Here is a 25165-nt window from a genome sequence, read left to right on the forward strand (position 1 = left end):
CCAGTGAGGAGAGAGGAAGAAGAGCGAGCACGCGGAGGGATGGGGCGAGGCGCGTGAGAGCCTTTTAGTATGCGCTGCAATGCCCAACTGCAGCCCACTCATCTCAACTATGGAGAATTATGGTGAAATATGAGCGACTGAGGGAAGAGACCGGCAACTCCCAAACAGCCAGTCGTGATGAGATGACACAGCAGCTTGAGCCGCAGCACACATAACTCAAATAACTGGAGGACAGATGGGATGAAGACATAAAGGAAGAGCTGGGAGGCAACTTAAAAAGAAGAGACTAACTGGATCAAAAATCCATGCGTCTGCGCACCGAGAAAGAAAACTCCGGTGAATTCTCCTGCATGYCCTTTCTGATGCTGAAGATAAGAATGCTATGCTGCTTTGTTTTAGTGCATGGAGACTGCTGTCCTTCCACAGAGGATACATATAGTGAGCTGCAAATGGCTTGAGCATGCCTGGCACCTGCCGATCCAAACTAATCCAAGCTCACCGAACAAGATGCCGTTTAATGTCTCATTATCCCAGTGCATGAACTTGGCTGCTTTTTTTCTAATGTGTCTATGAAAACAAATGTGTTTTTAATTTCCTCTCTGCAACTAAAAATGACATCAGAGGGTTGTGTTGTTATTAATGGAATGAGCTGTAAACACAAGCATATGTTTTTTTGTGTATTCTTGTGGATCACAAATCAGCAATCTGCGTAAGGTTTATTTTCAAAATCAAAAATAAAGATCTGAAATGTCTCCAAAGCGAAGAGAACATTAAAAAGCTCAAACAGGTGCCTTACGTGACAGCTTTGTGCTGAAGCGTTGAGGTGTTTCTGAGGGAAAATGCTGTCAGCTGCGCTTCCCGCACAGCCTCCCCTTCATCTGTAACTCTGCAAATGAAAGGAGCCTATCACAGCATTTTCAGTGAGATTACCTTTTGTCACCATCGCCTCCACCCCCCCCCCCCAAGCCTGCTTCAATCTGTGGCTTGTTGCTGCATCACAACATGTTTCTGTTGAAGCACGAGGAAGGTAAATCCTGCATCCTCACACCTCCCCACCCATCCCTACCCTCCACTGTAAAACGTCCAACTCCTGCCTCGCTAAAGAACCAGGGAGTCTATTTGGAATGAGGGTGCTGACTTTGAATAATATCTCAGTTAGTAGTTCAGTCAGTTTATTTTGTAAACAAGCCTTACGAGATCCATGAAAAGAATGAGCTTCAGATTTTATCCACGACCCTGCAAATCTTCTGATACGTTCCTGCGTTGCAGTGTTTTGGTTCGAAAAGCAACAGAATCCTGATTTAGCACTGATCAAGCAAATCAATGCAATGGGTTGTTTTGACCAACCAATATCTTTAATAATCTCACAAAATAAAATAAAATAAAATGTAAAACTTGGTTTGATATAATTCTTGTTTTTTTTTGGAGGGGGGTGGGTGGAGGAATGGGGGGTAAATTCTGTTCACATCCACGCAGAGAAGATCCAGATAGTCTAGAGAGCACTCAGCATATAATCAGATCTATTTGCTATAATTGCACCCWGTGAGAGTGGATGCAGTATTAGTGGCTAGCATATCGATCCTGCCGGGTGCTCATATGAAAGAGAACTCATAACTTAATACACATAGACCCAATGGAGCCGGCGAGTCCGCCTCCCTCCTCTCTCCTGTTATTTTCAACCATTTCTGCTCTTGTGAATTTGCAGAAAAAATATATAAATAAAACTGTGTTKCTGGGAAATAATGACCATGCAAATCTGTTGGATGGGCTTGCCCTGAAATTTTGATTGCTAAAGATTATTCTTATTTTTCTGCTTGTTGCATAGAAAACACAGCATGGAGCAACAAGTATTCACATTAATGTTGCAGCCTTGCTCTCCTTTTCTGTCTCTGTAGCTGTTTGTAGGCAGATCTGCCTATGCCTGAGCCCTCAAGTGTGTGGAGCCTTTAGATCCTCGTGGCCCAACGTGGCCCCACCCTCTCTGAAAGCTGCAGGCCTCATCTCCCTCCATCATGACGGTTGCTGCCAGCGACCCTGCGGACGAAGCAGCGGCGCATTCGGGTCAGCCTCATGACCAGTACGACCCCGAGCAGGATCATGAATGCTGCGAGAGGGTCGTCATCAACATCTCAGGCTTACGCTTTGAGACCCAGCTCAAGACGCTTTCTCAGTTTCCAGAAACTCTGCTGGGTGATCCCAAAAAGAGAATGAGATATTTTGATCCTCTCCGAAACGAGTACTTTTTTGACCGAAATCGGCCGAGTTTTGACGCCATCCTGTATTATTACCAATCTGGAGGGAGGCTACGTCGCCCCGTCAATGTGACTCTGGACATTTTTTCTGAAGAGATTCGGTTTTATGAACTGGGGGAGGAGGCTATGGAGATTTTCAGGGAGGATGAAGGTTTCATAAAAGAGGAGGAGCGACCACTGCCAGAGAACGAGTTTCAAAGACAAGTGTGGCTTCTGTTTGAATACCCCGAGAGTTCAGGTCCGGCTCGAATCATTGCCATCATCTCAGTCATGGTGATTCTTATCTCGATTGTAAGCTTTTGCCTGGAGACGCTGCCTCTTTTCCGAAATGAAGATGGGGAGACTTATAATAGTCCCATCCGGTCCAAGTCCAACTTCACCTCTAATTTCGACAGCTCATCATATTTTACAGACCCTTTCTTTATTGTGGAGACGCTCTGCATCATCTGGTTCTCTTTTGAGTTCCTTGTAAGGTTTTTTGCCTGTCCGAGCAAAGCTGGATTTTTTGGTAACATCATGAACATCATAGATATTGTGGCCATCATCCCATACTTCATCACCCTTGGCACAGAGCTTGCAGAGAGACCAGAGGATAAGTCAGGCCAGCAAGCTATGTCTTTGGCCATCCTTCGTGTCATTCGTCTCGTTAGGGTGTTCCGAATCTTTAAACTCTCACGCCATTCCAAGGGGCTCCAGATCCTGGGACAAACTCTAAAGGCCAGTATGCGTGAGCTGGGCCTCCTTATCTTCTTCCTGTTCATTGGTGTAATCCTCTTCTCTAGTGCTGTCTACTTTGCAGAAGCAGACGAGCCAGATTCACAGTTTAGTAGCATCCCCGAAGCCTTTTGGTGGGCAGTGGTTTCAATGACCACCGTTGGCTACGGAGACATGGTACCAACAACCATAGGAGGGAAAATCGTGGGCTCWCTCTGTGCAATCGCTGGAGTGCTGACTATTGCCTTGCCTGTACCTGTCATTGTGTCGAATTTCAACTACTTCTACCACAGAGAGACAGAGGGTGAGGAGCAGGCACAGTATCTGAACATCCCGAGCGTGCCTAAAGCCAGCTCAGCTGATGAGCTGAAGAAGAGTGGACGAAGTGGCAGTGGATCCACTCTCAGCAAGTCAGATTACGTGGAGATCCAGGAGACTGTGAACCACAGCACAGAGGACTTCAGACCAGAGAGCAAGAAAACAGGAAATTGTACCCTTCCTAACACTAACTATGTAAATATCACTAAAATGCGCACAGATGTATAAAATGAGCTAMGGGAGATGATTGTCCTGTTAAAGTTCAGCTGGATGATGGGTGGAAGTTTCCCTCTGCTAATGAATTCTGTTTCCCAGTACAGGACCGTAAGATTATCTTGCAGAAATGGTAAACGAGGAAGACAACATGCTGGTCCAAGTCATATAGACTGATAATTGTATACTGTAAAACTGCCACCTGTGTAATTTAGGGCATTTGGTCTGCATGGAGTTAGAATTATGGTAACATCAGTTTGTAACAGTTGTCCTGCTTGCAACACTAGCCAAATAGTAGCCAAGCCAGTAATAATCAATAATTACAGCATAAAGTGACCACTATCATCTGTCTAAATGATGGGCAATGACAATACCTTTGGATTTTTATTTGAGAACAAATCTGTTTATGATTACAACTGATCAACATTCATGAGAGGCTTTAATCTATTGCTTTATCTGACACAACCCTGAGTCAGAGAGAGACACAATCACCAAGATCACCACTGGTGTTAGGGAAACCCTGAGCAACAGAGAGAGACACCGAGATTACTGTCAAAAAGCTTTTGGTCATGTTAACAATTGTGGGTTTCTTTCTCAGATGAGATTTATGAGTGCACTTGAGCGTCAATCTCTCAACCCTGGCAGGTTTTTTTGTTGTTGTTTTTTGTTTGKTTTTTTTCCAGTAGAGAGCAGCAGTTATAACCATTATGAAGCTGTGGTGGGCTGCAAATCTGGACCAAAACAGCATACACATGATCTTTACCTGCCATGTCTTTTTAATGAAGATTTACAGTAGATTAATGCTGGCTAGAAATCTGCCATTTTTTATGTTTACTCTTTATCAAGTGCTGACATGCAGGTAAACTTAAAATGTCTTTTTGAACATTGTGCAGGTTTGTTTATTGATGTGTTTATTGATTTTTAGCAAATTTTAAAGAATATTTTTGTTCTATTTTTATAAAAAATTTCTTTTATATTTGTATTTGTAAAACACTCAATGTTGAGTGATACGTAGGTATGGAATTTTTCTTTTTTTTCATTCACTGTTCAGGACTTCATATCATTCCAATGTTTGACACGACTGCAGTGGAATATAATTTTAGTTAGTATTCTTAACTCAAAGCCAATGTCAACATGGTTTAAAAGGCTTTGCAAATTTGTTTAATTAAATATTATGCACCCTTTTTAAAGTGGAAAGTCATTGATTTTCTAAAATGCCTACAACCAAAGATGGAACTCAACCAACGTTAGTTTAAAATCTCTGCATTTTTTTCCTTTGCTGTCCAAATGTAAGAAACATTAGTTTAGGGCATTCAGCAGCAGTTCACTGAAATGCTGACTTATTTTATCTAAACAAATTGAAGTATCATGCCTATTTTCCCCTGCTTCTCTCTCAAAATAACATTATATCTAAATTAATGCAACTGCCTTCTTCTGAAAACATTAATAATAAAACAATTTATTCTGATTTAGGCTGGCATTGCAGCTCGAGGTGTGGAAAAGAAAGCATTTATCTCTCTTTGTTGAAAATTCAACAGTCATTCCACTAGTCTATTATGCTGACATGCAGTAATTTAGGACATAAATAGGATATTTCTCTCTATTGTCACTCTTTAACCATAGTTATTCTGCTTTTGCGAAGCTGCATGTCCATTAATGTTATAGCATGCACTATGAGTACTATCTTATAAATAAACTGTCTTCATTGTAGCCCTATATACTGTATATGTGTGTAGAGAGAGGTGCTGTTGCTTGGGTCACATCCATTTAAAGTACTCACACACAGAGGCCTGTGTGTCACGAGGCAGCTTTATTGTTTGCAGGGTTCATGAGATAACAGCAGGATGATGGTGAGAGGAGACAGGAGAGGTCTGAGAGGATGCCAGGATGATGACATCCCCATTCAGTTCAATGGTTTCRCAGTCATAACCCAGAAATGGTGTGTACTAATGAAGGCAAAACAGCGACGACCTGCTGACAGCCCAGTGGATGCGTGGAGATTCATAGACGCTTCGAGTTTTTGCTCAGCCGAGTGAATTATAATGCTCCAAGGAACCGTCTGAGTGCCCCTATTGCTGGCACATCGATCCATCAGRCTCAGTGTGTTGTGTTATCCGTATATTTGTGTGTTGGGACGAGAGTAAAGGAAATGGAAAGCTTTTAGATGCACGCGAGCCGAGTGTTTCCAGCTTTTAGAGACAACAGCTGGTCTTGTTAAATGCAAGCTCAAATGACACCACTGCTCCATGTGTTTCGTCCTAACGCACCATTTTACAGCCTGTATACATTCAACACATGGTAAATAAACAGAAGATAAATTCAGCCAAACGTGTTGACGTGCAGCATGAGACCAGCTACGGCACCAGCCAGAGCTGTTTAGTGGGAATGGAGAAGCTGAAATGTTGAGAGGGAAAATATGGAGGTATACTCTCCCCAACACCATATTTGTTTTTTAACACTGATGTAGTGATTTTTTTTTCACTTCACCTATGTCACGTTAAGCTCGGTTCTGACCTCTGTTCTTTCAGTTCTTGTTACCAAAAAGCAAAATTGAAGTGACATACTGCCAAGATGAAAGCACTCTCTTCCAGAAACCAACCAGACAAACATGCTGGGATCTGAACCGCAGACAAACACTGCTTTCCTGGAAACAAAAACAAACAAAACAAAAAAAGCAAGTGGACAAACAAGATCCACGCTGGGCATTTGAATGCATACAGCCTGTGTACTCATGTGTACACGCACACTGCCTGAGAAAAAAAATAATCTGTATGGACATGCCTGATGTCAGGCCAAACACCAACTTGTGGCTTTATCAWACCTCAAGGCCACAATGGACTTTAACCTGCTGCTGATGGGTTTGCTCTCCTGTAGCCATGTTTAAATATTTAAGACTCACAAGCTGCTTCAAACGATGTCTTACGTCTTAAAATGCCTAAAGCTTCTGCTTTAAAACAAGCTTCTGCTGTGTGTAAAGATTCCCATGTGTAAGGGCRTAGATTTGTATGCTTGCTGAACTCGTCTAAGAAATCAAAAGTTGTRCAGTGGGTGTCACTCAGTTCTCCTTCGAGTTTCTGCTACAAGAACAAAAAATACGTCAAAACAAAGCATTTCTGCCAGAACCTCGACTTACTGTCTGTGTCACGAGGAAATGTCAAATGAATCTGTAGTAATTTGTAATTTGTTTTTACCAATGTTTTTACTTTTCAAACATCATCACAGGCTCASTCTTGAGCCGCTTGTTCTAAATAATTGAAATGTATACGCAAGCTTAGGTCAAAGGCAGGATTCAGCAAACCAAACAGAAAAAATAAGACAAGAGAGTTTTTTTTAATGTTTTTATTTATTATTTTTTAGTCCGCACAGTTTGGAAATTTGTGACAGACCAAAAAATTTGTTTTAAAATGTATGTTTAGCAATTTCGCTGATTTATGCTGCAATGAAATTTTAAATAAAACGCAATTACAAGTTCTGATTCTGGAGCCAAACCCAAATTATTAAAGTTATTTTATTTGTTTTTATGTAATGCTGGCTCAGTTGGTAGAGCTGTTGCTTCTAAACAAGAAGGTTGCTGGATGAAATCCCAGCTCGGGGACCTTTCTGGGTGGAGGTTGCATGTTCTCTGCATGCATGTGTGACCAAAAAACACGACTGTTAGGTTAACTGGTAACTCTAAATTGTCCCTAGATGTGAGTGAGATGGTGAATGGTTGTTTGTCTCTATGTGTGGCCCTGTGATGGAGGTGTACTCCGCCCCTCACACTGTGACTGCTGGATATGGGCACCAGTGACCCCCATGACCCTGAAAGGAGGAAGCGGGTATAGATAATGGATGGATGGATGGTTTTAATTGTGAAGTTATTCCTTCAGTGAAAAGACATGAATGCATGTCCTAATGCATTTTAAGTCTAAAGGCATGTGCTAAAAATGTATCATCATGGAAATGGGGTACTGTGTGCTCACACAAACATAGCTATGTCATCAAAAGACTAAACTGTCTCATTTCACAGCTGTCTCATGCATTGTGTTGCATTTACTTAAATTTTATGTCAATACTTTCCACTCCTCTGAGTTAAGTAAAGTTAAATCAAGTTACACATTTATTTTATTAAAGAAAATGTAAAAGTTGCTTAACCTTTACTCAACTCAGATGAGTGGAAAGTATTGACGTAACTTGGTTAAGTAAATCCAGCACATCTGTTTTGTAGGCTGTAGCCTCTGAATTGGGATGCAACCACAGGTTTACTTCCTGGTCGGGGCCTTTATTTGTGGAGTTTGCATGTTCTCCTTGTGCAGATGTGGGTTTACTCTACATACTCCAGCTTCCCCCAACAAACCAAATGATGCATGTTATTAATTGGCAGTGGTGGGCAGCACTAATCTAAAAATTAGTTCCACTAACCCTAAAGCACTAACTCAAATATTTAGGTCCCCTAATTCTAAAGCACTAATGCACTGAAAATTTTAGCAAAAATTTATTCTAAAGCACTAAAATAACCCAGTCAACCCATGAACATTCTTCAACAGACAACATGAGTCACATGTTGCCACGTTGCTCTCTTAAGACTTATAATTGACATTCCACAGTCTTATTTAAGTTCATATATTGTCACCTTGTGGATAAATGACATATACTGTATATGAACAAAATGTGCAACAGCTTTCACCGTCAGATGTTATTAATAATGTTGATCAATAACATTTAAAGACTTCAGTTAGTGCTTCTAAATTTAGTCTATAAATTTAGCAAGTGCTAATCCACTAATAAATTCTAAAACTAGCAAAAGCCCTAAAGCACTAATCAGGAAATTAGTTCCCCTATTAGTGCTTTAGGGGAACTGTGCCCACCACTGTTAAYTGRTAACCCTAAGWGCCCCCAGGTGTGATTGAGAGCATGAATGGTTGTTTGTCCTTTTTTGACCCTTTGATGGACTTGTACCCTGACAAGAGTGAACACCTTCTTGCCAATAAATATTGTATTAAGATTGGCAGTGGACTGACAGATCCTGGGGGGKGGGGGGGGGTAGAAACTCTAAACAAGGTTYAGTAGCAAYATCAAAATAAGATRTTTGCYACTGGCAAAGAAGATTTGGTCAATGCTTTATGTGTGYAACCCACATACTCTACTGCTCATCCCACCAATTCATGCTCCTTACAAATGTGGCTCAGTTTAAAGGGGAAATTAACAGGYTTTCCAATGCTTTATGATGTACTGTATAACCAAGAAGTATTGTTATAACAAATAAATAATCTACCAAACACAAATTTCCATACTTTTTGTGCAAAGTTTAGATTTTATATTTATTTATTTATTTATTTATTTATTTATTTATTTATTTATTTATTTATTTATTTATTTGTTTGTTTGTTTGTTTGTTTGTTTATTTGACTTTTTTGTATGGAAAATCCCAGCTACACACAATTAAATGATGCATCTGAATGTTTGCCATAATCTGCACAAGAAATGGACACAAACATAATACAGAACACACGTTGACTCAAATCATCATTTGGAAATAAATGTAAAATATGAAACACTATGATGAAAATTATACTTTTGATGATTACATTAATAATAAAACTTWATGAGAACCTCAAGTAGTTGTGTTCTTGTCATGTGCATCCCATRAAATGGTGACCCCTTCCCCCATGAGGCTTTCCTGCTTACATTTGTGAATCCTGAAAGGCTATCAGACCTCAGATCCTAAATGGTTTTCTGTCCCACTTCTCCTGTTAAGTGAATCTCACACTCTCTGTGGATTGCTGAGAAAGCAAAGTGGCTTAATTAAAAAAAGTAGCAAGAARTGAAGAGAAGTAAAAAGAGTGAGGGTGAAGAGCAGAAAGCTCTTAAGTTTTACCCATGGTGGGACAATTACAAACATGTCTCTGTATCAGTGTAATCCAGTAAAGTGTAACACGTCTCTTTTGACAGCTGTTTATTTCTTCCYGTCTTATCTTCATTGCTGCTCCACTTTTTGCTTTTCTCTTATTATTTGCTGCTCTCACATTTCCAGCCCATACATGTTCTCTCCTGTGTTCAGCACCCTCCCTGCCTATAGGACTGAGGTAATGCACAGTGGTTGAACTGATTCTCCTCCCAGACATATAGACAGAGTGCTGTGCTCCCTCTGGACATCTCAGYTGACTTGGTTCCGGTATGTTCGCTGAGAACAGCAGCCCCCGGCTGCTCTCAGGATAACTGATGGGGTGTTTATTCCCACTTTTTAACAAAATGAATGAGAAATTTTGTCAAATCCATGTCTGATTTGKTAAAAAGTTCATCAATTTAGTTTGATAATCTATTAGAGTAGGCTTTAACCTATCCTGTTTGCGCATTGTAAAATGCCTTTCATGCATACTGGTMAATGCACTAAACACCCATTTAAAGCCTGCTGTCTAATGTGTGTATGGGTTTTAAAAAACTTTAAACTGTAATTCTGTACAGTGCCATCTATTGGCAAAACAGCGTAAGTGCATCAACAAAATGCAAGATTCTGAATTCAGGTCAAGAATATCCTGCCTGTTCTGCTATAGCAGATGATCTTTGCTGTTAAAAAGAAAAAAAACATGGTAATGTCAAGGTACATCTATGCCCTACGGTGTTGATGCTATTCTGTGCAGAAACAATGATTGATCACCTGTGTAATCTGGAAGACAGCATGCAACATTTGTTGTATATTAACATTGACTAGACTGCAGAAAAGTAMATGCTACAGGAGCTGTAGGAGCAGAAAAACAAATTCCATGAGAGCAGCTGATGTGTCACCTGATTCAGCTTGAAGAAAGAAAAATAATCTATGCAAAAAGCCAAAAACGAGTCAACAGTCAACACTTGCTTCCTTTTTTTTTACAAGATTGCAAACAGAAATTACAATTAATTTCAAAGGTGGATGCCAAAATTTTATACAGAAATCATCTGCAATGATGATGATCACACTTGTGATCCTCTACCACGATCACATTATATTTTACCAAATTRTCTGTAAAACTGACTGAATCACAGCCAGCTTGTGGCACCATCATTTATATCATTTTAATCATATATAGAGGTGCATCCTACAGAGCCCGCCTGGTGACACTGGATTAAAAATCGTATTTCGTGACCACGCAATAATAACGTGTGGTTATGGGATAAATAACACATGGCCACAAAATAATTATCATAATTATTTCCTTGTAGAGGCTGATTGTTTACATGGACAAGTTTGAATTAATTAAATTTATTGTAATACAGGAATGAATGACATAATCTTCAGTCACTTAAGTTAGGCATGGAGTAATTCTTRGCATTATGCATTGCACATAAGACATAGGTGACGACTGGAGTTGTGTTTGTCCAAAAAGCTGTATTTTTTTTTTTGAAGCTCAAATCAGGCTCCTCTCTCACTCCATGCCTTGGCTCCAGAAAAAATTGAAGTTATGTTGCATTTAGGAAAACAATTTAAAAAATCTGTTTCCCGACACACACCTAGGGCATTTTTCATCTCATAAATAGCCTACTAGAAAAAATGAACTGTCTATATTAAAATACACCAAAAAATTGAGATAATATGTGTGGGGCAGKTTTGAATAGTTCAATACTAAAGTWYAGACCATTTACCATTTWAAAATAATTTAAAACAAAAACAACATATTCAAAATCTGACTCCACCAATGTCTGTATCACGCCGCTCAGAATTATCTCATGGCCACGAGTTACAATTTTTTATTCAGTGTCAACGAATGGGCACTACAGCATTCCAATAATCATTTCCTGAAAAAATATTAAAACTCAGGCATAGATTCATTAGATATTTTGCTAACAGACAGAGTTACCTCTGTTCAGATGACAGAACCAGATTTTCTTTCAAGGATGAGTAACTTTATCCAGCAGGACTCCTCCATTTGATGGAAAGCTGACCTGTATTTTCCTTCAACCCACCCTGAGAACGACTAAATCATTTATATTGCACATCTGTGTGCAACTCAGATGTGATGCATTCTATTTAATAGCCATGCAGATTTATTAAAATCTGTATTTCCAATATACTTTCCAGCTCAGATTCTACCTTATCAATCATTCTGATCAACACAAGGGATGTTTGTGTGTGTGTGTATTTGACAAGAGGTTATAGCCAATAAGCTAAATGAATGCCTGGGAGCACTTCCCCTGAACAGCAAAAGCTGATTTACCACTTAATACGCAGCTCACTTGAAAGCCTGTCAACCTGAGCTTTCTTTATGAGAAATCATTTTCCATAAGGGAAACCRTGTTGTGTGCATGTGGAAAGAAGAGTGTGGGGGAAGCCCCTTTTCATCACTCCTAGCCCCCTCCTTTGAGAGATGCAGGTTTTCTGTTTAATTTAGTATTTATGTTTGCAGTTAAAAAGAAGGATGATGTAAAGGTCATGATTTAGAAATGCTCATGAAAACTATATGTACTTTTAAAAAAGGAGAAGGGGTTAAAATGACCTTCGATGACATTTTCAGAGACACACTAGGCCTCTACAATTTTTCAAGCGTGACCTGAAAAACTGATGGACCACACAACGCCCAGAAGAACTGCAAGGTCAGCGGATGATGTGGAGGTAGAAGTGAACRAAGAGATGGATACGTTTAAGGTGAACATATGGTGCGAAGGACACACAAAGACCTGAACGGTTCCTAAATAAACCTGTATGCTGACCTTCAGTTGTGTCCTATGAGTAATTATTCATGCTCATATGTAACACACCATGGAATATTCATAATAATTATGACTCTAGTGCTCTTCTCAAAACCTTTGTCTAAACATKTTTTTAATTAAAGATGGTGACAAAAATGCTAATGGTTTACACTGATAAACTGATCATCATATGATATGATTAAACTTCTTTATACATACAGAAACTCTTTGGTTTTTCCTTTTTTGACAGTGCACATTTTTATCTATATTTGATTTTAACTTGTCTATTTTATTATATTGTCTACTCTCCTGATGTTATTTTATCGAGTCTAAAATAGCAAGCACCTTAGAGCMGCAAACCCTATTTCATTGTAATGCAAATTATAATGACAATAAAGGCGATTCTGATTCTGATTCCAAATGTCATTTTGATAATTATTTAAAAAATAAAATAAACAATGTAAAAGATAATTTTGCTGTTTCACTGATCGTCTTTTCTACTCACTTTGGTTTGATCTTGACAAGCAGAAAAAACTCAGTTTGTTAGGATCAAACCAAATGAAACACATGCTACACTATAAGCACCAGTTTCTGTTTCTGTACTGTTTTATCACTAACCCTGCTGAAGATTAACAGGCAGTATTTGCTAAATGGAAAAGAAAAGAAAAATTACAGTTTTTTCCAACTTACAGCCTTTGTCAGATCTAAAAAAATTGTGCTTAAGTCCTGCTGCTTCATCAAAATGATAAAAACAGCAGGTAATGACACATACTGTGAGCTATTTAAGCTGAGAAACAGGAGAAAAAAGCTAATTAATTAGACAGACTTATGTTACTGTATRCTAAGAATAATTTGCCAAGCTCATTTTTCTACGTTACTATAATCATTTCTGCCCTCCAGTGGCCATTGTAATACATAGTAGCACTTTTTTTACAGGAATATTAGCTCACCAAAAACAGGCAACAAGTCCATAACCTGTAAAACTGTATTTGTCATAGTAGTTTTCAATAGCAAATTGTAAAATTCTCTTTTGCATTACAGTCATTGTTTAACAGTTAGTTTATGAACAACTAAAAAAAAGACAGAAGGAAACAAAAATTAAAGTAAAATAAAAGTAAAGTTAAAAAAGGAGAGTAGATGTAGGGCACTTCTTTTGCTTTAAAAAAATCTTGTTTTGTAGTATTAAGTTACAGTAATAAACRCCAACAGTTTATAGTTTATGCTTTGGTTGCATGGTTGTTGTTCTTTTTTATATTTTTATTTTTTTCTTGTAATTGAGTTTGAAGAAGGAAGGTTAATTTGTTAATGAGCGTGTTGCAACATTAGTAATTGAAAATGCAGAGAATGATTTTCACTTCTGTCACCACGTCCCACTGACTCGTTGCTCACAGCCATAATGTGAGGAGCTTAAAATATCCCGCTCGCATGAATTATTCATGAGCTCACAAACCACGCTCTGCAGTCCCTCGTGGTTTGATGTTTCATCCTGCTTCTCTCTGGTTTCATCTGTGCCTTAGTTACATTTTTGGTTTAAATTCGTATTCGTAAATCTGTTTTATCATTTGATTTATTTGAAAAACTGATCTATAAATCTAGTTTCACTGGACTGACCTCACTGACATGAAGTTTGTGTCCTCTACTATTTGTCCTTCAAAACTAATTGAAGGGCAATAAAAAAATCAACTATTACTGACATTCTAGTTCATAATATACTTTAGAGTTAAATTAGGTGTAAAACATAATCATAAAAAATTAAGTTCACACTTTATGAAGAGGTTTCCATTTATTGCCAGTGACTTATTGCCTGTCACCAAGCATCTCTCTCCAGTGTTACTTTAATGCTTAGTTCCCTCTACTCTGTTTGACCTATTTTTGTCACATTGTGAGAAAAACATGTCAGACATGAAGTGTTAGTAGTAACAACTCTGGAGGTAGGGATAGAAAGAAAAAAATGTGACAGAAAGTGTGTGGGAGAAGAAAAGAAGAGGTCTGTAGAGAGATGTGTAATAAAAGTTTTAGATACTCCAWATAGTCTGAGTCAGGCACAAATATTGATGCATATGTAGCCAGAAAACAGTGTTGTTGCAGTGTACAGACAGACATGTTGTAGATTGTGTTTCAGCATACTACAATCGAGGGAAATGTTTGAAAACAGCAGGAAGGAATCCACAAGTTTTAATTAAAAAATACAGGGATTGAACTGGTTGATTAAATACTTATTTATTTTTAATTTTTACTTGTTAAAAACAAAAAAAGTCCATTTAAAAAAAAAGTAAATCGATTATTGAATGGATAAGGTGCAGAAAGAAAAATATATATCTGTCCCTAATTAAAAACAACTTCAAACAAACAACAACTTTAACTTGAACAATTTCCATATTTGAGAAAAGAAAACCAAAAACTATTAGAAAACAAGAATTAGAACTTTTGGTATAACAAAAGTGTACTATTTTTAATAGTAGAAAATTAAAAAAAAAAACAACTAAAAACCAACATTAACAATTACATGTTGGGACAGATAGGCAATAATGTAAAAATGCAACACATGTTGGCAGTTTTAAGCAATACAAAATCACAAAGAATCACTGTGGAAAATAAATAAAAATAAATAAATGTGTTGTTTTGCAAATGAGAGTTCATGAGGCCAGAAATTGCAACAATATAAAGTTATAACGATTCATATGACTGGAAATAGGTCAGATAAATAAATAAATAAATAAATAAATAAATAAATAAATGTACCAGTTTGACAGTAGCAAAAAGAGAAGCAGTACCAGCAGCAGACACTAGAGGGAAGCATTATCCTACTTTTATTAATGTAACTTCATGTTTCCTCAAGACTGGGTCCTCCTCCTCTTTATAAGGCTGTATGCAGGTCCAAGGGTCGGACAAACCAAATGAAAGTAATATTTATTTATTTATTTATTTATTTATTTATTTATTTATTTATTTATACTGTATATATATTTATAAACACAGTCACTCAATAACAGTGAGTATTTCTTTGACCCCTAAATGGTTCCTGGAATAAATGAGAACATAAAGCACGTTAAATGTGTATCCTAACTTTGACTAAGTTTAAAATAAAACATAAATTAAAATGTTTTCATCTTTGTTGTTTTACTTATAACACTGCGCTCCATTTTGTGAGGCTCACTGGTCTGTTGCTTAATGAAATAGGCTGCAGCACTGTTAATGGTATTTATCTGATCTACAACAGTTCTGCATTTTGTAGTTATTATTTATATATATTCAGCTTAACTTGTTGACTTTTTGCTGACGTGTAATCCCTTTTATTTTAGTTTTGTTTATATATATGATCTTTTAAAAAAACTGCTCTTTTTCAAGCAGCTGTCATGAGGAGCTATCATGAGTGCACATATTTTGTTTTTAAAACGTATATTTGATGAAGGCGTATTGTTAAGCTAAAGATGAAACAAATGTATTCATTCTGTTTATGATAATGAAAATTTGATCAGACGTAGTGCATTGATCCAATAAAACAGAATCTGTGCAAAACTAACAACTTGGTTTTGTGTAAGGACACAAAGTGAGTATATGCAAAAAATACAAAAAAACACAAAAAAGTATATATATTTTTTTTTGTGGAGGGGGGGCTTAAGCACATGTTAAACATGAAAATTCCTAGTGTGCAGATCTTCTCTCTCTCTCCACCATGAGAGGATAAAAGCAGAGTGACAGATGTTAGAACACAAGTCTGTCTCCTTCCTCCCTCTCTCCTCCTCTCCTAACGATGCCTCTCTGGTTGGAGGACGAAGTGGGGTTGGGTGGGGTGGATTTTGTGATGCAAGTGAATTGGCCAAATTGAAAAACAGGCTAATCAGGATGATGTTATATCACTTACATCTGGTCCGGCCGTGTGATTGGCCGGTGACCCCGGCGGTGCCAGCTGTCGGCGCGGAGAGGGCAGGACGCGCCTGTTGGTCCGTGGGTCCAGTGCGCACCAACTGAAACATGTCTCCGGCTCTGCCCGGAGCTTCAAACTTCACTCAGGATGGCCTGAAGGCTGGAGGATCAAGGTAGGCAGCTACTTCTGTTTTACACCTGTCAGGTTTTTATCCGGGTTCACGAGTGAGGAAAAAGTTCAGGAAAAAAAGAGATGCGCCTTTTTTTTTACTTGCTCCAGTTGGATAATTTTAAAAGTGCCACAAAAGATGAACCGCGGAAGGAGCATCAGGGAGAGCAGGTCCTTGAACTGAACTTCATCTCTTGTGTTGCAAAAACAAAAAAAAATCACATGTTGGTTGTTTCTCAACAACATTAAAAATCGGATGCTTCCACTCTTTGACAGCAGCAAAACTTAAGGGATAGTTCACAAACTCCAGAATTGACTTAAAGTTTATTTATTTATTTATTTATGCTACTGTTATTCTACGAGTAAAAAGCTGAAAAGTGTAGGACACTAATCAATGACATACAGTATGTCTGAAAGATTTCTGATTCTGATTGTGTTTCAGTTTTATATTTCTCCTCTTAGATTAACAACAAAACAGTAAAGCTGCTGTCTGAGAGTAAAACGCTGTGCTGAGAAAGTAAAGAAATTAACCCATAAAATGGATTGTGTCTGTTTAAAGCTTTTTATGTGGGTAGAACTGTATATTCTGAATTTCTAAACTTGGAAAAATGTGAATCTGTTCTTCTTTTTAAAAGCTCTGCAAGTGCATCCCCCCCCCCCCCCCAAAAAAAAAAAAAACAGACATTATTTAAGTGGTATACGTCCTGCATTAATAGTATAAGTATAATAGTATGACCAAGTCATGATTTGGATTTTCAGCCTTTTTTATGTGATTTTCTGTGCACCTTTCAGCATCCTGTGTCTCATCTGTCTGTGGTATTCTTCCTCTGCTCTGCTTCTTTTGTTCTTCTTTTTAGGCCCATTGAATGATAAACACAAAGGGACAAACTATATTTAAATCTAAAATCAAATAAAAAAATTATTAAGATTGAAAGCAAATGATGACAACGTATTATGCTTTCTAGAACCTATAATTTTCTTTAGGGACCACCCTGCACTTAATCCTACACATCCCTCCTTAACTGCAGTCGGCACATGACTTTTTTTTTTCTTTTTTTTCAAGAAAACCCATGCCATGAGCTGGAAGGATTAGGTCAAATGACATGGAGTGATGTACTCAACAGGAGAAATGGGGCTTAATCTCTGATCTACAAAGAGAGCAGTGAGCTGCTGCAAAAACAAACAGAAAAAAGTTTCCAAGCATTTGAAATGTACAGAGAAGAAGGTGCAGAGCTCCACTCACTTTTTCATCTGTCAGAAATGTTTATGTGTGGATGTAATTGGGATGATTTGAGATGTGACCGCCTTGTTTAATCACTGTAATCACGAAGTCCTGGATGACGGTTAAATCATTAACGTTAACTCTGGGACTGTGACAGCTCTGCTCATTGTTGAACACTGCTTTATATCTCAGTTATCTGCTGAAAGTGAAAGCAAAGCAATAATGTTTTTACCTTTTGTATGTGTGCGCACTTTTATTTGATAGCAATAAGAACTCGTGAGCCAGTGGATGGTTTTTTATGACACTCTTAAAATAAGTAATAACTGGATGTACGGTTAGCTTCTGGAGTCAACGCTGTTCAAAATGGCCACCACAGCAGAAAACACAAAACTGGTTATGAATCAGCCAGTTTGACAGCTGCTGAGTTAAACTTAGGCTTTTAGTAACTGATACTCATCCCCAATACATGCTCAGAGTGCTACATGTTACAAAGTTTTTTAATTAAAAGTTCAACAGCTGGCATCATTTGTGTCTGTATATGTTGAAGGCGACACTCAGCTACTACCACACCAAATTTGGCCACATCTATGAAGTTAGTGGAGTTATAGACGTTTGAGATTTTAATTAAAATACATGAAAAAACCTGACATGAGGTGGGTGATGATAAAAATAACACAAAAAGTAAGGAAATTTGTGTTTGGTATGTTGTTTCTTTGTTGTAACAATGCTTCTTGGCAATAAATCTTACACCTGATTGAATTTTTCATATGTGCAACCCACATACTCAGCTCTACTGCTCTTACCATCAATGCATGTTCCTTACAAATGTGGCACCATTTCTAAGGGGAATTAATTGGCTTTCCAAGATTTCTACATTTAAAAACAATGCGCAATCCCGCGCTTTTCCCACATTTGTTTAATGTGGATCCTGATTGTTTTGGGCTGCTTGCTCATTTGACTGCATGCTTCTACTTTTAACCACATCTCTGATTAGTGACTGAAAATGATTACAGAAAAAAAAATTGGACTACCTCCAGGGAACAAATAATCTTACCACTTTGTGATGACAACCAACTAAAGGATTCTTACCCAAATCTTTGATGTTTCCTGTATATTCATACTTTTCAGGAGACTACATTTTATCTTTTAATATGTTTTAGTGGTAGATTTAATTAACACAATATGTGTAATAAAGTCATTTTAATCTGAGACGACTTACTCGATGATAGTGTATTTTGCATCACTCCACATATGTGTGTTTGTGCATAGTCTGTGTGTTTGTTGCCTGCTTGTACGCCACCTGGGATTAGTGATACATAAGCGAGTCAGAGCAGATGGTCATTTTTTCCCCGTCTGGTTCTGGCACTAAAAAAAAAGGAAGGTTTCTGAAAAATAATACAACGTTTCTGTAAATGAGACACCCTTAATCCCATCTGTGGAGGACGGATCCCAGCGGGCGGGGACTCTGGGTGACCTGGGTACATGCTGGAGGGTTGAGAGGGAATGAATGTCACTGCTTTTAGGTAAAATTAAATAATACTGCTTAATCCAGTGGTTGTGCTGCGTTAACACATTGCAATTAGTGAATGCTGTTGCACGAGAGAGAGAGAGAGAGAGAGAAAGTAGAATATTTTGCACATTTAAAGGGAACGTTTGCATCTTTTGAATGGGAATTTTTCTTACCAGTTGCCATAAGCTCATTTTAAAATCTTATTTTGAAAAAAGAATACATAAATTTGTTCTAAATGTATTGACAAGCTAATGGTTAGCTGAAACGGCACCAGTATAGAGATTTTTCTTATCATAAAATAACTACAACATAAAAAATATCACAGTGGTTCATGTGAAAACTCATTAATATCAAAAAGAAAAAAATTGTATGGGTCTTCTGGACGGGTTCTTCTCTAATGAAACGTTTCGTCTCTCCTCCAAGAGACTTTTTTCTTTCTTTCTTTCAATTTTTTTCTTTTTGATTTTTTACCTGGATTAYTGAGATGCATCAGGACACTCATTAATATGGTATAATTTTAAAATATATTTGCTGGAAACGCACCAGACTGCAACAGACGTGCTCCAAGTAGCTGCTGCTGTGGCTTTCTGCGCTCGAGTAGATCCTCAGTCACCCAGGACGTACAGTATTACTGAGTGGTTAAGTAGAAGGCAGCTGGACTTCTCTTGTTTCTCAGACTTTTTCCTCTCATCCCAAAAGACCTCTTCTTTTCTCTCCTTTTTTTATCTCTCATTTGTTTTTCTTCCTCTGTTTCCTTCAGTCCAGAACTGAAGAAACCTTTGGGATTATAGATGGAAAGTCTTCAAGAAACAAGAGAAGTCCAGCCTGCCTTCTTTTTTAATCACTCAGGATAACSACAGAATTCTGACGGCAGAAATCTGCTTTGAAACTGACTCAACTTGGATTAACCATTAGCTCATCATTCTGGGCAGATCTACTTCTTAAAACTAAGTTTGTTCAAAAAGGTATCTCCAACAAGTAAGATGTTGTTTGTTCATAACCCTTCCACAGAACCCCACTTCAAAAGATTTGACCCATTGCTTGACACTTTTGGAGAAGAATATGAGGTAAAACAAATGTGTTTCTTGGTGGGAAGGAGTTATAGACATGTGGCTGTGTAGATGTCTTCCCATGCGTGGAGGGTTAGCAGACGGTTGTTGACGCCATCATCTGTACAAATAGAAGAGGACTTCTTTTAAGCAGCCAGAGAGGGCGAGACTCTGTTTGTTCCACCCAAATAGCTAAACTTGCAGCAGCTGTTGTTGATCTCAAAAGGAGCAGGGAAAACTTGCTCATGTTCTACTTGACCTCTGCTGCGCACAGTTAGATACTCAGTGGAGCTGATAAGTTTGGAGTTTCGTTTCATATTTATCAGTTTTTCAATCACTTTGGAATTGTGATTATTTTTGTTCGGCCTAATGATGACATTTCTTAAAATTTACAAAATTCCAAGGACATTCTTTGTGTTTTTGATGACAGGTGTGGAATTTCTCCATCTTTTCAAATTGGTGGAATTAATTGTCATTTGTCTGCAACCAGCAGCCTCTGACTGCATTTATGGAATAAATGGTGGGAGATACTAAAACAATTGTTGCATTTTTTAAAAAGAATCTTAAAATGTATCTTAAAGAAAATCAGTTGCGTAGTGATTCATGAAGTAGGTCTATTTTAACTGCAACTTTCAGAGTGCAATGTTAGTTCTATTGGCTGTTGTGTCTTTTGCACACTTGTTTCAGAACAATGTATGAAAATGAGCACTTGTTCTAATTTGAATATTGATTAATGTGCATTGTGCTTTTTAAATAAATGAATTAATTTAATTAAATGACAGAAGTGGGCATTGTAAATTGATAGACAGAAGTTTATCCACTATGTGCTTATTTTAAGAAGCTCCACAGGAAGTTTTTAATTTGATAGGAAGAGATTTGGGCTGTTCTATTCTGTTGTTTACATGTCCATCTGTTTGTGCATGTGCGTGTATATATGTGCGTTTCTTGTCAAAAAGCCAACTGAGGATTTTGGTCCCAGCTGTTCTGCACCCAGACTTGGCCTCAGGCCTGCAGACACACCCATGTCAACATCAGCAGCTTACATCTTATGAATGCCTTGCAGGGATGGCACATCAACAGAACAATCTGCTCCATAATGGCATATGGAGTGTGAAAGCTATTTATACAGTGGGCAAAAATAACACAGATACAAATGTATTCCATTTTTTTGAGTTGTTAAATCTTATGGACCTCTCTATGAATGCTGTTTACAATAAATTTGGCATGAGGACAGGGTACAGTCTTTTATGTGAGACTCTTCTTTAATCAGCTTAAACACATCAGGACAGAAAAAAGGGTATACATCTTARTTTTATACTCAAACCTGGAGCAAAACGCAACAATATAAAATAGAATAAAATAAAATCTGGAATAAAAATGGAGCAAATGCACTGATCTAAAGTAAGCAGGTTTTGTGTTTGTGTCCATTTTATATTTATTTTTACTACAACAATAATTTTAGGCAAGGGCTATTGTTAAATGGTTAATTGTTTCTGTTATTGATGTAGCGAGTTATCTAAATAAAAAAGTGCTGCGTAAATGGATGAATGGTTAAGTAAAAAAGGTTTGATTGGTTTAATATGACTAACAAATCAATTATCAACCATTTTCTCTAAACTCCAATGATATTTCCACACCTCCTCACTATGCTGAAACATATTCATTCATGATCACGCTCATATAAGATAAATTGAAATAAATGTTTTTCTGCTCTCAAATATGTACTTGAACAAATGTCCAGTAAATGTATTTTTATTTTTATTTTGTTTGTAACATTTTTTAAAGTATGGCAGCCCTTTGTTTAAAATTAATGGTGCAAATGTACTCTTAAATCTAAATATGTAAAAATGCACTTTTACTAACACATATTATTGAAGAAATCTCTGTTCAAAAATTGTGATACACTTAAATTAATAACTTGTGTGCTCAAATATGACTCACTAGAAAGGATAATTAGCGTTAACAGTCTGTCTGTGGAGGAAGTATGCATAAATATAAAAAAGCTGTTTTGGAGGTAGCCTAAAAGCTACAAAATGCAGACTGATWATACCATCACTTGTTTTTGCCACCCTCTATTATTTCAGGGGGGGAAAAACTAGGTTCATTTTAGATTAGCAGCTATAGCCATRACAAGACGTTAACGTCAGTTGTGTTTTTGTTTTGACTGAAACTTGTCTCTATTGCAACATGTCTGATACAAGCTGACCATCCGTCAGTGCAGACAGGGTATCTGAAGAGCTTTGCTGCATAAACTAAGTCTCCTGGATCTGCAGCACATCCCCGACCAATGAAACAGTGACAGACGTRTTAGGAAATTAGAAAGTTATGTTCTTCAACATTTTTCTCAATTGGAGCTTTAATAACTAGGATGGACCAGAACAGCAGTGCTATAGAGATCAGGGAGCAGGTCTTGTTGCTACCTGAGCCTTCTGAAAAGACATGAGTAYGTTTACCTTCTCTTGAGTTGCTTCTTACATTATTATTTGTAAGAAGATGTTGCCGCCCCAAATTAAAAATATCTAAAATGTGAAAACAGCTTTGTTCCTGGCTGAACAAGTTCATATTTGATATCATGTAAAATCAGATCAACTGATTACATTACAAAGAGTTGAACYCTGTGATGGACTTGGGACCTGTTCAACSTGTACCCCACCTCTCTGTGCCAACTCCTCACAACCCAAAGAGGAAAAGTGGGTAAAGAAAATGAATATGGACTATGAAGGGTTTAGCTTTTGGCCAGAAGACACAATGTTGGATTGATTTTAAAAATACTTGTACTTTTCAAGAATTAATGTTTTGTTTTTTTGTTTTTTCAAATTAAAAGTCAAACATTTATTGAAGGAATGTATATTTCCAGCTGGTGGAGTGTGATCTTGTAGCACATGCATTGAAGATAACTCCTACCTGACCAGATGTAACTTAATATTTGCAGACATTGTTCATGAGCAGATTGATTATCTGTGGCAGTAAAAACATGATGGCCTTCACGTTTGTAATAGGTGATAATGAAAACCTAAACACATCAGAAATGTAATTTTATAAATAAACTGGCCTAATGAATCATAAACACTGTGTCTTAGTGGGCAAGAAAACAGAATGAAATACAGTAGCTCCTTTAAAGTTTTATCATGATAAATGTAGAAATTTAAAGATTGTCTGTTTTACTTTATGTGTGTGTATATCTTTTCTTGTGTAGGCTACACTGCCTGAGTGCAGGTCTGTTCGACTCACTGCTTCACTGCAGTGTCTGTGTTGATCTGGTGGAAGAGATCCCTYGGCTTATAGCGCTGAGCTGCCCATCCTGCATTAATCTGCTTAATAGGGTCAAAATTCTGATCCAAAAATACCAGCATCACCAGCCAATGTCTTCCTCTAACCTGCATGGGACCCCCCCCCCACCTTCCCCCCACCCTGCCGCTTCACTCTTCCAGCTGTCATTAGACAAGAGGCGGGGTACGCCCAGGAAAAGGTCGCCACTTCACCATTGGGTGAACGCAGAGACGTGCGAGACAAACAACCTTGTTCGTCATTCCATCCACGTCGTTGTTTCAGAGAATGAAAAGTTAACTAGAGGGTTTTATTTGGATTTTTTAACTACATTTTGTGATCCTGAGTGCTATTTAGCTCGTTGGAGAGTATAAGGAAAGATGCAGATGGGCAATAGATTTTGGTTAGTTTGTTCTTTATCAAGTAGTGATAATGAAAACTGGTGCAAAACACTTAAGATGGTCTGGCTGTTGGCACAAGTTATTGAAACACAAAGACTCAGAGTGTATGTTCATGTAATGCTATTTAAAAGAAGATAAAGTCGATATGGATGGAAACAAAGGTGCTTTGTTGCCATTTTAGTGACTTTTGAAGTAATGCTTGACAGTGAAAGGGGCATATGTGAGATTTTTTTCTTCCCTCTGCGTCCTTTCATTTCATTTATAAATTTTGTGTATATATAGATATTTTTTCTTGTTTTAATGAATAATAAAAATGAATTTAAAAATAAAAGATTTTCTTCATGCCTGAAGTACATTTCCAGGCTTTAGATGGAGGTTGCAAATCGCTGAGGCAGAGCAGGATGATGTTTAGCAAAATCACAACCTGAACCTAACCAGATTTTTTTTTTCAAAATAAATACACACCTTAAATAGCACACATGCATGGAAAGAGTGAACTTGAACACAAGTCAGTCAGCTGAAAGTGCATGTGTCAGACACAATCATCATGCCAGCTTAGCTCATTAAGCTCCACAGATGATAGGGTCAACATTCACTTATGCCTCTAAAACTATTCAGATGTGTAATTTAAGGTGATACCTTTCCTTCCTAAAATAAAAAGGTAATTTTATTCTTCTTGTTCACGATTCCTTTTATCTGGGTCATTGGTTGGCTGAATCATAAGAAGGGGGCACACTCTCCCCCACAATGCAACATATGGTGCGTCCATCGAATTACCATGAAAACAAAAATGAGTGGGTTATGCTGTCATGACACTGAAGCGGTGCTGTAAGCAGCCTTTTTTTTAATACCAACACATTTTACAGTGAAAAGTCAGGAAAGAATCACCATTTCTGTGTGTTTCTGAATGAGACATTGCTTTACTAAGCTCAAGCTTCCAAAACACATAGAGGCCCCTTTAAGAGCTCAACTGTCTTGTTTTTCTACTAAATGATGGAATGTTTTAGACAGTAATTCAGACCGGAAGTCCTTAAAGATTCATGTTCTCAAAGTGTGCAGTGTATTGCTTAAAAACCCAAATGTACTGATGATAAAAGAGCTCAGCTGAAAGTGAAACGGGGAGTGAAGGAGCTTCATGAAGTATTTCAAACACCTGCRTTGAACAGGTGAATTGTGTTGTTGGATATTAATTATTTAGAGTGATTCTGTAAATCAGGTGGCTGTGGAAACGGCAAGTGTGTTTGTGGGTGTCTGTGTGCATGTGTGCGCATGTGTGTAAAGTAAGTAAGTCAAGCATGGAGACATCTGAGGACACAATCACATCGTTCCAGTCTAGAAAGTCTTGGTCACAGTTCTTAGATTGCTGATGGACAGCTTATGACACACATGAACAAGCACACACCTACACACACACACACACACACACACACACACACACACACACACATAGGTATTTGTAAAATACAGACAAACTTCAGGGTTTTATTTATCCATTAATATATATTTGTCTTTCCGTAATGTGTTTGAGTTTGTGTGTGTG

The 25165-nt window shown here is 37.7% G+C and overlaps 2 protein-coding genes across 2 annotated transcripts in view; both read left to right on the plus strand.

The window, feature by feature from the left end:
* On the plus strand, positions 1–4412 carry kcna2b (potassium voltage-gated channel, shaker-related subfamily, member 2b). Its single transcript, XM_014017836.1, has 2 exons — positions 1–336; positions 1896–4412. Exon 2 carries the CDS (start codon positions 2013–2015, stop codon positions 3510–3512), a length of 1500 nt encoding a protein of 499 aa, XP_013873290.1. The 5' UTR covers positions 1–336; positions 1896–2012; the 3' UTR covers positions 3513–4412.
* Positions 4413–15898: 11486 nt separating this feature from the next.
* The window catches only part of kcna10a (potassium voltage-gated channel, shaker-related subfamily, member 10a), a 14565-nt gene continuing 5298 nt past the window's right edge, over positions 15899–25165 (plus strand). Inside the window, exon 1 of the mRNA XM_014017850.1 lies at positions 15899–16180. The gene's annotated coding sequence lies outside the window, so the exon portion shown is untranslated. The remainder of the gene's footprint in view (positions 16181–25165) is intronic.

The sequence above is a fragment of the Austrofundulus limnaeus genome, unplaced genomic scaffold, assembly GCF_001266775.1.
Source record: "Austrofundulus limnaeus strain Quisiro unplaced genomic scaffold, Austrofundulus_limnaeus-1.0 Scaffold3, whole genome shotgun sequence".
NCBI classification, from domain to species: domain Eukaryota; kingdom Metazoa; phylum Chordata; class Actinopteri; order Cyprinodontiformes; family Rivulidae; genus Austrofundulus; species Austrofundulus limnaeus.